Here is a 16,557-nt window from a genome sequence, read left to right on the forward strand (position 1 = left end):
TCATAGAAGAAATTAGCCTACACTGACACATAGGTCATAAGAATTCTCAGCCGTTGTAAGACTGAATCTTAATAGCCTCCAACATCTCCCCCTTTTTTTAATTGCAGAAGACTTCTTTACTCAAAACATTGGCAGATGACTGTGCCTGTTTTAGGTTGTCGAGTCCTGAAATTGTTCTTACCGGTTATCAGTTATAGTCGATTTTACCCATCTTTGACTAACCAGCCTCCCCCTTACACCCCTGTTTGGGGAGAGGGTAGTGTGCAGCTGCACTTCATGAAGCTTTGTTCTTAAGGCCAATAATTCAACCATTACCTTGCGCAGTATCATAGGGAGTATGTATGTATAAGATTGACAATACACACACTCCTGCTGTGACCATGGACAAAAGCATGTGAAGTGGGCTTCCGAGATTTCCTAATAAAGGGAAAGCTTCTCGAAATGTTGGAACCAATCCTTAGCAACCTTAGCGTCATTAAAATCGAGAGACTTAGCATCTTTTATGGTTAATATTTCTTGATGGAATTGTAATAAAACTTCAGACTAATTAGCATTATGCTAAATACCTTGAAGATTATTTTGTTACTCTAATCCAGCTATGTTGACTGCTGTTGTACTGTTTAGATGTAACACAGATCCATGTAAATACAGCATGGCACTGTAGACTAGACCTGGCCTTAAGCCCCTGCACCTCATCTCCTAAAAAAATTACCATGTCATAAAGAGCATTTACTTTTTGTTCTAACTTCCTGTCTATAATTTCTTGATTAACCAACACATTAGTCACTTTTTTTGGATAATTCATTTACAAAGTGGGCAGTTAGTAATATACTGGCAGCATAATAAAAGAAGATTGATACAGAATGGCAATCACAATACCTTCAGGGGTTCAGGTAATACAATTAGACAAATTAAAATTATTACAAGACATGTTAGATGTAGAATCATCATGATCTATAGTAATATTCCTTGGCAAAAGTATATAAGACGATGGTACACAGGCAGTAATATTTCCCTCTGGTCCGGAGGAAGGGTCCATAAGCTTCACATCTCCCAAAGCAGTCCCTATTTTCCATTCGGCAGTATTATTTTTTGAGTATTGTTCTGGTTGCTGGATCAATCAATGATATATCTCACTTTGTGATGTTATACTGGATGGGTTTGCCCATGAGACACGATCTCCACAATATGGTTTTATTATTCTTTCAAGTCTTTAGTCCACAAGGTGAAGAAGACTGCGTAGTGGGTGTGATTACATTTCCTTCACCTTGTACAGGGAAGACGTGTACAAGACTTTCCCAGCCATCAGGATGTAAGAGTGGTGGATCAGGAACGTAAGCCTAGTACTGCTCATTGTGTGAAGTATTCCGAGGTAAATTACCATCTGCGTGGTTTGCAAACCGCACCAACCGTTCTGGCAGCAAACACTCTTTATGAGCATCCTGCGGAAAAACAATATCATGACCTTTTCTCCATATTAATACCAGGTTGGGGCCATCCCTTGAGGCCAAATAAACTAAGGATACCTCTTCATAGGCTCTTCAAAGTTGGTGGAAAGAATAATAAAGGCAATTTTTTTATAATCATGGAGTCCAGGCTGCAGGGTTCCAATACATTTCATAGTATCATTAATCCTCCTTTACTGTTTTTCCTTGCAAAGTAATGCCCAATGTCTGAGAATAGCATGATATAATCGAAAAGGTTGCCCTTTTTTCTAAAAGGTTTCAGCACTGCCTGACAGGCATTATTTGCATATTCAAAAGGATGTTGTTTATATTTTTATACAATTCCTGATTTGAATTAGACAAAAGGAAAAAAACAGCACATACTTTAAGGTTACATAGTCTACAAATGATGGCAATATTTTCCTTAGGAGAGTAGGTTCGTCGGTATTTTTTTAACACTCAAAAAAAAAAAAAAAGCTAAACTTCAAGCAGTAATAAACACAAGCAAAGTAATTTCATCCTTAAAATAAATATTCAGAAAAACCTCTCTGTACATACAAGTGAAAGAGTATGTAATACTTTTACGTGCATGCACGTGTGCACACACGCACAATTTATTCACACAAACAGCTTACATCTGCTGTATTTTGACAACTTTCATGAAACTCTGATGTTCACAGCAGGTAGTCTGCCCCTGATAAACACGCTCGAGCAAGCCGTTTCCAGTCTCCTACACAAAACACATCCTCTCCTATTGCAGCTTCTAATAAGTCCATAGTAAAAGAAGTCATAGGACCATATTGAGAACAAGCAGGTTTTAAATCTTTTGTAGTTTTGAATGGAATGATGCGAACAATTGCCCCCTCCTTGAGCATTTTGTGCCCTAACCGGGTAACATCCTGGAATTCCTAAGTCTTCTCCCTGTTATGTTGCTCATGATGCATAAGCTTCCTCCCAGATCACCACCTTTGTTTCATCCAAGCAGGATTTCTGAGTTTTTTGCACCGGGTTATCATTCTCAGGCTGAAGTGCTTCGGAGGCGGCAAAAGTTCCTAAGTCCTCATCATGATAATGTGTGTCCTGGTCCTTTAACTGCTCCGCATCGCCAAGACCAGGGAGTTCCTCGTCCTTGCTTTCAAAGCCCTCAAGTTTACTTTTCAGGGGCTTCAGTGGTGAGGAGGAGGAGGCGGAGACACAGAAGGAACTTTACTTTCACTTTTGTTTGAGCCTGAAAACGAATTATTCTCACCCCGGACTCCATCATGCCTAGGGTCCAGGCTATCCCGAACTAAATTCCACAGACTAAACGTGTTTATGGGACCCTTACTAGGCCCATTAGCAGTACAGTGATCTTTTAACCGTTTCCCTACATTTTTGCCAAGTTTCAATAATTAGAGCCCCGTCCTCAGGAAACCAAGGACGTACCTGTTGTATAAATCAAATAAATTGTTCCAATTGTTCTTTACTAATATTAGCTCCTTTATTTTTTAATATATGATATAGCATATTTACATACATATGTTTACTAGAAGTCTGTCCCATTATTTGTTACTCCAAACTTTTTACCACTTACCCTTAATTTTCTATGTAAAGATTCACAGCTGTGCTACTCAGTGGTGCCCGTCACAGGATCCTCAGTTTTTGTGTCCCACGTTGGGTACCAACATGTGGCAGATAGACCCACTATCCTGCACCAAGCTGCATCTGAAATGAGGAGTGCAGATGAAAGGAAAAAAGAAGGCATGTACAAAATATGGGATTGGGAGGGCAACAGTTTTCTGGACTGAAGCCTTGAGTATAATCAAAGCTTAGTTTATATACTATTCATACAAGGCAATGGATGCACAACAAAGAACAAAGCACTTGCTTCAAAAAACATTCGGAACATCTTTTTAATGACGCTCAGACACAGTTCTACAGAGAAACAAACAACCGAAAACATGGACACAGGATTTTCTATGTTGAAGTCATTACAAACACATGACAGTGACTCCAAATGGTCATTATGTATGTTTTGTAGTAGGGATACAAACCCCCCACCCCCATCTCATGGGATGTGTGCTGACAACCCAAGACAGTCAAATATTCCCACACTTCACCATCCACTCTTTTCTGATTTGACTCATAACAAAACACAAACAATAAATGATTTCATGTCTTTAAAAAAACCATTTACACTTACAAAAAAAAGTATGCAGTGGTAATATAAGGCTATCTGTACAAGCCCACCTTGGAAACCTGTGACAGATTATTTAAATACTACAGTGAAAAGGCATCTTAATATATATTACCAAAACTTTTATATCCGCGTTGTTTTTTCTACCTTTTTTGCATACAAGCCGAGCGTTTGTGCTTCCCGTGCACGCGGTCGCAGACCCCGCGCAGGTTTTAGCAGAAAGAGGCAAACACCACGGACTACGGAAAGCCGAGAGGTTCCGCCCGCCTCCGACTGAGGAGCCAGGACTCCGCCCCTCCCCGAATCCCCGCCCCCGACGGCAGGTGCACGCAAGAAGACGCCAACGCCGCCTTCCGACGCACGCAGGGCACGTACGACGCCGGGACGTCTCCAAGCTCTTGGTCTCCCTGCGCGCGCTGAAGTGTATGAATATTTTTAAAGAAGGTTTTGCAGTAAGCTAGTCTTCCCCTCTGCTTCTCGAAAGCTTACTGCCGCCCCGGCGCCAGCTGCGGGTCTTCACTCTTCCATCGGCTGCCGCTTTTTCCCTTTTTGTTTTTGGCACCTCGAAGCAAATCAGGGCAGGTAATCAGACTGGACACGACATGGGCCCGGGGAGGGCAGGAGCAGCTCTCGCCTCCGCCCACCCCACCCCCGCCAGGGCAGGTTTCCGGAAACTTGGGTTTAACTCTTTATAGAAATGTGAACACTGAATTTATTTTAAAAGAAAAAAAGACGAAGAAGAAAAATCATTAAAAAAAAGAAAAAGAAAAGACAAGGCGGGGGAACACCACGGAAAACAACTTATATGTACATAGATCTTGAAATGAGTGAAATTGCAGCGGGTGGGGGTGGGGGGATTGGGGACTATATTTTGGGGGGCTAGGAAAGACTTGAGATGGTACTCTATTCTAATCAAAAATAAAATTTTGTAGTGGGCCCCGGGATGACTTCCCTGCCCTACCTCCTTCCCACCCCACCTGGTTGTGTTGGGTGGAAAGGTCCAGACCTGCTGCTGAAGCCTTGCGAGTGACAGACCATCCGGTGGCCTTCCTGTGAAGCAGCAGCCATCAACTGATAGGTGAATCTACTAGTCTGGATGTATGGGGTCCACCCTATGGCCACCTCCTCCAGCCTTAGGCAGGATGCCAGGTGCCACACGGCAGTGGGCTGGGCTTCCTGTGGAAGCAGGTGAAAAGTCTTCACCTTGACTGACTGGCTTGAAGGCAAGAGGAGCAGTTGCCTCACACCACCATCCCCACCCAAAACTGGTTTACTGTTGATCTTCAATCCAGTGGGACGGGTTCCAGAGCTGTGACCTGGGGTCCCCTGCCCACTCTGGTCCCAGGTAAATGTGAATGGAGACAGGTGAGAGAGCCTGTCCTCCTTGATTCCCCCTAGGCCTCATGATGGTGCTACCTAAGAAAGTCTTCCCGCCCCGCCTAGCGGTCATGTCAGAAGATTCCCACAGCAGCGTGTAGGTGTGAGATGAAATGTCTTGGATATACCTGTTTGTGGCTTAACTCTGTATTTAAAGGAAAAGACATAAACTTGAAAATGATTTGTCATCATCAGCCCAAAACAAACATGAAATGAAATTGAAATATTTATTGCCAGAAAAAAAAAAGTATGCAGTGAGCTTTGTTCCTTCTTTAAAATGTTTCTGGAGCTATTAAAATAAACTTGCATTTACAAAAAAGTTGATAAGAATATTCATCTGATTGGACAAGAAGGAAGATAACAGGGCTCACTGATAAGACATGCTAGATAAACATTAGTCAGACTTGGCTTCTTTTTCTCCTGCTTCCCAGGGGCAGGACACTCCTCATGTTTCGTTTCTCCATGTTCTGCAGGTAAGTCTTTAGTTTCCTGGTTAGCTGCTTCAGCCCGTTTTCCCTTTGCTCCCCGCCCCCCTTGGCTTGCACTGTTGTGTCTGATGATCTCTCCTTCTCTTCTGCCTTTTCGGTCTTGTCTCTACTTTTGCAGGCGCAGGTTTCACAATGTCCCCTTCTCCTCTCGGGCTCCTCCTTCACTCTCCCTTCAGTCCTCCTACCTTCCTTAGGGGCATCTTCGCTGTAAGGAGACTGCTTGCTGCATACCTGCAGATCATGTTGTACCTGAGAGTTTTCAAGAAGTGGGATTGCCTGGTTGCTGCCACTCTGCCTGCTTCCTGAGCTCCTGGAGCCTGTGGCAGGGGCAGGAGGTTGGGGCAGGGATAGCTGGGGTGGGTGGGTGGTGGATGGAACTGTATTGCAAGCTCACCCCATTCTCCCCTCCACCCTCCTCCCCGCCCCCATGTGTATTTCCCGTGTATTTACTAGTCAGCTTCCACGAGGCAAGAGAAGTATTTCAACAATTGCCAAGGGAGACCTAATTGTCAGCCTCTTTCCAGTAGGAGTGCTGATGGAAATGACAATTTTCAAAATTTCCCAATTACATGATATAATTGGGCTTCTTGGGTCTTGTTTCAGAGTTCAGAATGGCTTACACATGGGAGATACTTGCTATTTTGTCAGCATTGCTTCTTGCTCTTGTATTCTGGAAGAGGAGAAAGAGCTGTGGAAAAGTGTATACAGAAGGTAAGTTAGGCAAAGAGAAAGAGTAGCAATCAAGATTCTCTTGGTGGCTTCAGTGCACCATATTGGGCTGTCTAAATTCTAAAAGGAAGATAAGAATTTTGGATTCTGGAATCCAGGACGGAGCATAATTTCCTTAAGGGAACCTTCCTGCTGCGGAACTTCCCTTGCCTTTCTTTTGGGAAATCACCTATCATAGTAATTCAGGCGATATTCAGTGATTCACAAAATACACAAGAGTCCAAGGCTTACAGACATGTGATCAAGCATCCGTGTTGAATAAAATAGGAGTTTACAGTAACGCGTTCTTAAAAATCTCATCATGTGCTTATTGGTGATTCCTAGTGGGCAGGTGAAGAATTAATCATGTACTGATTGATAGGCTATTTTTAGATAACTTCTTCTTGAAATTTCTTTTGACATTGAATTTTTGTTTGCCTATTTAAACAATACCATGGAATTGTTTTTCTTCTCTTCCCTCCCAAAAAATATTCAATTTTCATTGGAATTGATTTTCTTTCTCTACAGTGCATGTAACATTGGATGTGAATACAGCTCATCCAGAACTCATTTTTGCTGAGGACAATAAATGTATAACCCATGGAAATACCTGGCAGAAGCTTCCAGACACCCCAGAGAGATTTGACCGCTTACCTTGTGTGCTGGGTCAAGAAGGGTTCGTGTCAGGCAGATGGTCCTGGGATGTGGAAGTTGGGGGTGGCACAGGATGGTTCTTGGGTGTTGCCAGGGATGATGTTGTACGGAAAGGCTCCATATCTATGTCACCTGGGACTGGATTCTGGGCAATAGGGTGCTATTCAAATGAGTCCTGGGCTATCACCTCACCTTCAACCCTTTTCCCCATAAGTTTGGCCCCTGGCCAGTACAGAATCTCTCTTGACTATGCCTCTGGACACCTCTCCTTTCAGAACATGACTAACAAGGGCTTTGACTACACCTTCCCCAAATGTTCATTCTCTGGAATTCTGCGCCCCCTCTTCATTCTCTGGGCCCCTGACATGGATTCTCCGGATATGTTCCCTGTACACTGTACATGGAAAAGAACCACCTCAGATTCTGAAATCCAGAATTCTATTCCAGCTTCCTGCTTTTCCCTCCTTTCACCGACTTCTCAAAGGAGGCTCACACAACCATCCCGATGCCAACTCAGGCTTCTTTAACCTCCCTCGAGCTTTCCATCTGACCTGGAGCCCCGACGCTTCAGAGACCCATCCGACCCCAGGGGCTCTGAGATACTCAGTACTGATCACAATCTGATCATGAGTTAAAAGGCACTAGATGGAGAAAGAGAGAGAATGTGAAATGAAGACTTGGAAAGAATCTTAAACTCTTCTGAGTGGCGTGAAGAATCCCTGCGAAGGACACTGTTGCTTTCCAGCAAGGCAGGCGGGAGCTCCTGCTGCCACTGGGCGTCTTCCTTTACAGGATTCTAGAGCTTCTCCCTTGGGCCCTAGTGTGTGCTTGTCCATATTTAAACTCATGCATTTATGTTTCAAAGTGTGTATGACTGTTTCAAGGAGTTTGCACATTTTAATCCACTGTTTTACTGTCATATATATATATATACACTATTTTATGTGTAATTATGCTCAATTTCCCTGAATACGTTGTTGACATGTTGAGCCTCTTTGATTTAATGTAATTTAAAAAGCTGTATTTTATAAGGCATAAAGGATAACCCTGAAAATATAGAAGTGGCTTTTGTTGCTGAGTCTTTCTTCTTAATTCGTCTAGCTCTGTGGCTGTTGGTTTGCTTGTGGAGGTTATAGCTCTATTTCTATATAGGCATTCTCTGAAGACGTCAATGCCACATATCTCTCATATTGGTCAGATGGCTGAGCTATCCATTGAGAAACATACTTTCCTCCACAATTGAAAATTAGTTTATGCTATCCATTCAATTATAGGTGGAAAAACTACTAAGAAGGAGAATTAATGAGTGTGGAGTAAGGTCTCCTAATGACTTGAAGAGCCACTGTGACAACTGGACAAGTAATGGGATTTGTCCCTTGGGGATCTGGTTCCCTCTCACCCGGATGGATAGCTAGCTGGTTGTATTTATGCAAAATTGTGGCTACACAGATCATTGATGTACAGATGAAGTGGCACTTTATTAGGAAACTAATTTTTGTTTTTTGTTCTTTGTTTAGGAGCTAAATTTTAATTGTTGCCCTTTGTTAGAATACTAATTTTTATTTATTTATTTATTTGGTAGCAAAGTGTCCTTTTGTCTTCTTTGTTTAGCCATAGGTATAAAGGAGGCAGTGGCAGCTCCTGCAGGCTCAGCCCCAGGGCATGGGTTCCAGGCCCAGCCAAGGGAGCAGAGGACAGCAAAAGAGATATACAAAAGTCCACGCTGTGGGCAGCCAGTGTCCCCTGGTGGCAGCAGCTCACAAGTCCTGGTCTGGGTTGGGCCTGGGTTTGGGCGTGTGTCTGGGCTGGTCACCAGGCCAAGGGTCACTCGTACTGCAGAAGTGAGAAGAAGGGCGCGGCCCCGAGCTGCTCCCGCCCCTTCAGTGAGGTCAGCTCCACCAGGGTTATACACTCCCGCACCTTGGCCTGCACCTGGTCCAATAGTTCACAGGCTGCCCGCATGGTTCCTGTGGGGTGTACAGCAGGTCACTGGGGCATCCCAGCTCCAGCTGGAAATTAGGGCCGCTACCTTCAGGACCAGGCCAGCCCCCTCACCACCAGTGGCCAGCAGGTCGTCCTCTACCACCACCTTCTGGCCCGGCTCCAGGGCATCTCTCTGGATCTCCAGCTCAGCCTGTGGGAGGAAGCAGTGTGCTGGGTGGGCCTCCCCTCCAGGGGTCTGGCACAGGGTACCCAGAATCCCAAGCTCCTCACCTTCCCATACTGCAGCATGTATGTGCCCTCCCTCTACTCCAGTGTATAAACCCACCTTTCCAAACTCCATTGTATATGAGGCCCCCCACCTTCCTGTGCTCCAGTGTACAAGGTCCCCCTCACCTTCCCATACTCCAGCATGTATGAAGCGGACAGGGTGGGGCCTGGCAGCTTGCCTCGTTTTCGGATGAGCACACAGCCTAGGCCGAGTTCCTGGGCCAGAGAGGGGCCAAACAGGAAGGCCCGAGAGTCCACGCCGACGATGTAGTCGATCTTTTCGCCGTGGGTCTTCTTGAGGTGGCTGGCCAGGAGGCTGATGGCAGCGCGGAAGGAGTCGGGGTCCTTCAGGAGAGGCGACAAATCCCTGAACAGCACGCCTGGCATGGGGAAGTCTGGGAAGCTGCGGATCCGCCGGGCCACCAGCTGCAGCTCCGAATCCGTCATTGCCAGGACGAGTCTGGGTCCCAGCTTCCTAGAATCAGACTGGGCACTAATTTTTATTTTTTGTACTTTGTTTAGGAGCTAATTTAAAATTTTTGCCCTTTGTTAGAAAACTGATTTTTACTTTTTGGACTGTGTTATGAATCTAATATTTAATTTTTGCCAGGAAACCAGGACAGCAAAAAGCAGCTAGAAAAGAGGCACAGTTATAACCACAGGGCCACACACTAGGACGGAACCGTTCTTTCATCCAACCTCAAATGATAAATGTAAATGGATACTGGACTGTAAAGGTACTGGAGAGATTTTTTTTTAATGAGTTAAGGCAGGTCTTTCTCTAGCTCTTTACTTCCTCCTCCCAACTCTTCTCACATCTACTAAAGCCTCTCAAACTGTAATAGTATGCAGAAAGGAAAGAAACTATGTGATTGTGCACACACTATAGCTTCTGGATAATATGGAAGTTTAAGCGGCTGTCATGGCATGGAAGATAGATCAGTTGCCCAAGGCTGATTCCTAGCACACTGGAGTCCGCCTCCAGCCTCCAGCCTCCCAACCAATTCTAACACCAACCCTCCTTCACACAGTATTCTCAACGTCTCAGCAGGGCTTGAGAACAGAGTACCCCCACCTGTTCACATTTTTGTCTTGGTTTTTAAGTCTGTTCTTGGGGTTACTTGAGATATTAATTCCAAAAAACGACATTGGATAGACCAGATCAGCCCTTGTTTCTTAGATAAAATGTAGTTTGCCACTATATTTTCAGCTAATTAATTACAATAAATTATTACCCTAGTTTGAAATATGAGAATAATTCAGACCTTCAAATTACAGGCTAAGACTAAAAAGGTCAGAAAGTTTTAAAAATATATATTCAGGAACTTCAAAGGGAAGCCTTATATGGACCCATGGCGGCCAGCTAATTATACAGTGAGCTCGAAATCACAAGATCAGTAATTTGAATTCAGAGGTCGCTCTGCAGCCTGTAAAATGTTTAAAGGTTTGGAAATCCAAAGAACTGTTTTCCTCTGTCCTACAAGATCAGTATGAGTTAGAATCGCTTAAATGGCAGCATACCATCCCATGGGGTGTGGGAAACTGGGCAGTATATACAGAAAATTCAAGTCAGGTACTGCAAAGTTAGCACATAGCTGAGCAGAATGGAAAAGAAAATTGAAAAGGCACATATGTGGAAGGCATAAGGGCAATTGAGCATCGAAAATCACAAATCACAGGATTCTGAGGGTTACTGGGGAAGCTATCAGGTTACAAATCAGGTTCAGAAATGCTCAAGACACATTCCCCCCCCCCCCAATCAAACCAGTCTCTTTTCCCTTGTGCCCTCAGGCATGCCTTTCTCTCTCATTCTTAACAACTGAGCAACACGCCCCTTGACCTTGGTCCTGCTCAGGCAATGTTACAAAGTTCTTTCAGTACTGCTAATAAATGCCCAATGGCACTCCACTCCACCATAAGCTTCAGCCTGAAGGCGCTCAGCTCTCCATCAGCAAACCCAACTCCCAATTCAGTAGGAGCCCACTCCACAAGTAATCATCCTGTCTGAAAGCACTCAGATTTACGGGTTCCCTGAGCTGGCTGCACTCACTCTCTCTTTCTTCTCTCTCTCTCTCTTCCCCCCCCCCCCCCCCAGCTTCCACTCCTCTGCCTTCTGTTGTGTCATTGCTTTCTTTTTCTTCTGGCTTGAGGAGGTTCATTGGTTCGATGCTACAGGATCTCAGGGTTCAAAGACACCCTCCACTCCTGACTCTTCTCTGTTGGTGATAGTGAGCTCCCCCATTCCTGCTTCTGAAATGGTTCATTTCATACCCAGAAAAATGGCAAAATTGACAGATCCCCTCATTAGATTTCCATTGTAAGTCCCTCACACAACAACAGAATTCTCGCCATCTTCCCATACCGTCTCCTATCCAGACCCATAAGGAAGAGAGGAAATGTATGGGTTCTTTGGTGGGAGGTACAAAGACTCTGATTAGAAGAGCTAGTTCAAGTCAATCACTGCACCCATGCGGCGTAGATGATGGAATAAGATGGTATGGTTTCTACATGCTAAAACCAAAGCTAAAAGATACAGGGAGCCCAAGCCTGAACCAAGTTTGGAACAGGCTAAACTAGCACTCGAGGTTCCATAGGCAAGATCTTAATACTTGAGGATAAGAACGATAAAATGTTCTTTTCCTTATTTATGTATTCCTTCATTGTTTTCTTTTCTTTATTAAATACTATTATTAGGGGCTCTTACATCTCATCACAATCCATACATTCATCCATCGTGTCAAACACATTTGTACCTATGTTGCTATCATCATTTTCTAAGCATTTTCTTTCTACTTGAGCCCTTGGTATCAGCTCCTCATCCCCCACCCCCTTATTTTCCCCCTCCCTCCTTCATGAACCCTTGACCAGTTATAGATTATTATTTTAGTATCTTTCATTGTTCTCTGTCACCCTTCACCCACTTTTCTGTTGTTCGTACCCCTGGAAGGTGGTTATATGTTGATCCTTGTTATCAGTTCCCCCTTTCTTCCTCTTACCCTCCTGGTGTCTCTATTCTCATTGTTGGTCCTGAAGGGTTTAACTATCCCGGATTCCCTGTGTTGCAGGCTCTTATCTGTAGCATTGCGTGGGCACCCCAAGCCCCAGCTGCTCTGGCTCTGCAGTTCTTGGCCCGCACAGGAGGTCACCATGGAGTGGATGTTGAGGAGCGAGTCTTTTCCTTAAAGTCTGTGATAATGGTGGTGACCTTGCCCACGCTTACTGCCAACTGCTCTGGTCCACGCTTTTCAGTGGGGCCCTTGAGGTGCGATTCTTCTCACTGGTCTTGGTCATGGCATTTGCAGAATGTACCCTGCTTGAGTCACTAGCAGAAACTTTCTAAGTCTGGTCTGGTTCCTTGTTGATGTTACGCTTAGTAACACTAGGGCTGACCTCCTTGTCTTTCCCGGCTTTCCCTTTGTCTGGCTTTTCCACTTTCTTCTCTTCTTTTAGGCGGTGGGGGTGTGGCATACTATTGTGCCACTTGTGCCGCCAGCTGAGAATTTATTTGACATATTCTGATGGAGGTGCCTTTCCTCACATCACAGGTGTTGTATTTAAAGACCTTGGTGCAGTTTTTGAAGGTACAAATGCTACTGTGACACAAGCTTTCATCCTTGGCTGGTTTCTTGTTGCCCATGGTCATGGATGGACGGTATTCCCACACCCCTCCTCCCAAGGCCTGTGCTACTGTGAGGGGAAATGTTGTCTGTGATCCTCCCCCACATCCACCCACCCCTCAATTAATTCTTTATTGCTGAAATACTCTGACAATTTGTATACATTAAGAAGCTGTAATAAAATATGCAAAACATTAAGTGACTTCACTATAATCAATACTTACAACTCAGAATTTTGTCTTATTAAGCAGCGTATCCTTTGGCTCTAATACCGTGTATTCTACAGAGAAGAGAATCAATAAATTTTGGTAATGCAGTCCACAAATGTTGATTGATCAGTTAAAATATGCCAGGTACTTCTCTAGGATAGGGGATTAAAAAAATAGACAAAAATAATGATAGCCTTTATTGAATATATTCCACTCAAAATAGATGTACCGGTGAGATGAATGGCAGTTGCAGGAGAGGAGTGACAATTTGAGTCTGCACTCGACCCCAAAACTGCTCTAGCACTACCTCCTGAAGCTGTGATTCACCTCATCTGTGCATCTATGTTGAGGGTAGCCACCGTTTTGCATAACTACAACTGGCTAGCTATCCATCAGGATGAGAGGGAACCAGATCCCCAAGGGACAAATCCCACTACATGTCCATTCGTCACAGTGGCTCTTCAAGTTATTAGGGGACCTTACTCCACCCCAATTCATTCTCCTTCTTAGTAATTTTTCTCCTTTAATTGAATAGATAAAGTAAACTAATTTTCAATTTGCGGGGAAAGTATGTTTCTCAATGGATAGCTCAGCCATCTGACCAATATGAGAGATACGTTGTATTGACGTCTTCAGAGAATGCCTATATAGAAATAGAGCTATAACCTCTGCAAGCAAGTCAACAGCCAGAGAGCTAGACGAATCAAGAAGAAAGACTCAAAAACATGAAAAACAGAAGCCACTTTTATTTTTGCAGGATTATCCTTCATGTCTTATAAAATACAGCTTTTTAAATTACATTAAATCAAAGAGGCTCAACGTGACAGCAACGTATCCAGGGAAATTGAGCATTTTACACATAAATTAGATTTAAATATATACAAAGGGCAGTACAACAGTGGATTAAAATGTGCAAACTCCTTGAAACAGTCATACACACTTGGAAACATAAGTGCATGAGTTTAAATATGGACAAGCACACACTAGGGCCCAAGGGAGAAGCTCTAGAATCCTGTAAAGGAAGACGCCCAGTGGCAGCAGGAGCTCCCGCCTGCCTTGCTGGAAAGCAACAGTGTCCTTCGCAGGGATTCTTCACGCCACTCAGAAGAGTTTAAGATTCTTTCCAAGTCTTCATTTCACATTCTCTCTCTTTCTCCATCTAGTGTCTTTTAACTCATGATCAGATTGTGATCAGTACTGAGTATCTCAGAGCCCCTGGGGTCGGATGGGTCTCTGAAGCGTCGGGGCTCCAGGTCAGATGGAAAGTTCGAGGGAGGTTAAAGAAGCCTGAGTTGGCATCGGGATGGTTGTGTGAGCCTCCTTTGAGAAGTCGGTGAAAGGAGGGAAAAGCAGGAAGCTGGAATAGAATTCTGGATTTCAGAATCTGAGGTGGTTCTTTTCCATGTACAGTGTACAGGGAACATATCCGGAGAATCCATGTCAGGGGCCCAGAGAATGAAGAGGGGGCGCAGAATTCCAGAGAATGAACATTTGGGGAAGGTGTAGTCAAAGCCCTTGTTAGTCATGTTCTGAAAGGAGAGGTGTCCAGAGGCGTAGTCAAGAGAGATTCTGTACCGGCCAGGGGCCAAACTTATGGGGAAAAGGGTTGAAGGTGAGGTGATAGCCCAGGACTCATTTGAATAGCACCCTATTGCCCAGAATCCAGTCCCAGGTGACATAGATATGGAGCCTTTCCGTACAACATCATCCCTGGCAACACCCAAGAACCATCCTGTGCCACCCCCAACTTCCACATCCCAGGACCATCTGCCTGACACGAACCCTTCTTGACCCAGCACACAAGGTAAGCGGTCAAATCTCTCTGGGGTGTCTGGGAGCTTCTGCCAGGTATTTCCACGGGTTATACATTTATTGTCCTCAGCAAAAATGAGTTCTGGATGAGCTGTATTCACATCCAATGTTACATGCACTGTAGAGAAAGAAAATCAATTCCAATGAAAATTGAATATTTTTTGGGAGGGAAGAGAAGAAAAACAATGCCATGGTATTGTTTAAATAGGCAAACAAAAATTCAATGTCAAAAGAAATTTCAAGAAGAAGTTATCTAAAAATAGCCTATCAATCAGTACATGATTAATTCTTCACCTGCCCACTAGGAATCACCAATAAGCAAATGATGATATTTTTAAGAACGCGTTACTGTAAACTCCTATTTTATTCAACACGGATGCTTGATCACATGTCTGTAAGCCTTGGACTCTTGTGAATTTTGTGAATCACTGAATATCGCCTGAATTACTATGATAAGTCATTGCCCAAAGAAAGGCAAGGGAAGTTCCGCGGCAGGAAGGTTCCCTTAAGGAAATTATGCTCCGTCCTGGATTCCAGAATCCAAAATTCGTATTTTCCTTCTAGAATTTAGACAGTCCAATCTGGTGCATTGAAGCCACCAAGAGAATCTTGATTGCTACTCTTTCTCTTTGCCTAACTTACCTTCTGTATACACTTTTTCACAGCTCTTTCTCCTCTTCCAGAATACAAGAGCAAGAAGCAATGCTGACAAAATAGCAAGTATCTCCCATGTGTAAGCCATTCTGAACTCTGAAACAAGACCCAAGAAGCCCAATTATATCATGTAATTGGGAAATTTTGAAAATTGTCATTTCCATCTGCACTGCTACTAGAAAGAGTCTGACAATTAGGTCTCTCATGGCAATTGTTGGATTGCTTCTCTTTGCCTCGTGGAAGCTGACTAGGAAATACACGTGGGGGGGGGGGAGCTGTGAGGGAAAGGGGGTGGGCTTGCAATACAGTTCCATCCACCACCCACCCACCCCCACTCGAACCTCCTGCCCCTGCCAACAGGCTCCAGCAGCTCAGGAAGCAGGCAGAGTGGCAGCAACCAGGCAAACCCACTTCTTGAAAGCTCAGGCACAACATGATCTGCAGGCATGCAGCAAGCAGTCTCCCACAGCCACAATGCCCCAAAGAAAGATAGGAGGACTGAAGGAAAAATGAAGGAGGAGACCGAGAGAAGGGGACATTGTGAAACCTGCGCCTGCAAAAGTAGAGACAAGACTGAAAAGGCAGAAGAGAGGATAGATCATCAGACACAACAGTGCAAGCCAAGGGGGGCGGGGAGCAAAGGGAAAACGGGCTGAAGCAGCTAACCAGGAAACTAAAGACTTACCTGCAGAAAATGGAGTAACGAAAAATGAGGAGTGTCCTGCCCCTGCAACGCAGGAGAAAAAGAAGCCAAGTCTGACTAATGTTTATCTAGCATGTCTTATCAGTGAGCCCTGTTATCTTCCTTCTTGTCCAATCAGATGAATATTCTTATCAACTATTTTGTATATGCCAGTTTTTTTAGAAGCTCTGGAAACATTTTTAATGAACAAAGCCCACTTCATGCTTTTTTTTTTTTTGTTAAGTGTAAATGCTTTTTTCTGAAAACATGAAATCATTTATTGGTTGTTTTTTGTTTTGGGTCAAATCAGAAAAGAGTTGGATGGTGAAGTGTGAGAATATCTGACTGTCTTCGGTTGTCAACACAACATCCCATGAGATGGGGGGAGGTTTGTATCCCTACTACAAAACACACTTAATGACCATTTGGAGTCACTGCCATGTGTTTTTAATGCCTTGAACATAGAAAATCCTGTGTCCATGTTTTCATTTGTTTCTCTCTCAGTAGAACTGTGTCTGAGCATC

The 16,557-nt window shown here is 44.1% G+C and overlaps 1 protein-coding gene and 1 pseudogene across 1 annotated transcript; both read right to left on the minus strand.

Annotated features, from left to right (window-relative positions):
* Positions 1-8,571: 8,571 nt before the first annotated feature.
* Positions 8,572-9,544, minus strand: APRT (adenine phosphoribosyltransferase). Its single transcript, XM_075554173.1, has 3 exons — positions 9,186-9,544; positions 8,904-8,982; positions 8,572-8,815 (listed from the first exon to the last, which is right to left on the minus strand). The coding sequence occupies exons 1-3, from the start codon at positions 9,504-9,506 to the stop codon at positions 8,673-8,675; spliced, it is 543 nt and encodes a 180-aa protein (XP_075410288.1). The 5' UTR covers positions 9,507-9,544; the 3' UTR covers positions 8,572-8,672.
* Positions 9,545-10,623: 1,079 nt separating this feature from the next.
* On the minus strand, positions 10,624-12,696 carry LOC142452592 (RING1 and YY1-binding protein pseudogene; annotated as a pseudogene).
* Positions 12,697-16,557: the final 3,861 nt, after the last annotated feature.

This window comes from Tenrec ecaudatus, chromosome 7 (genome assembly GCF_050624435.1).
Source record: "Tenrec ecaudatus isolate mTenEca1 chromosome 7, mTenEca1.hap1, whole genome shotgun sequence".
Taxonomy (NCBI): Eukaryota; Metazoa; Chordata; class Mammalia; order Afrosoricida; family Tenrecidae; genus Tenrec; species Tenrec ecaudatus.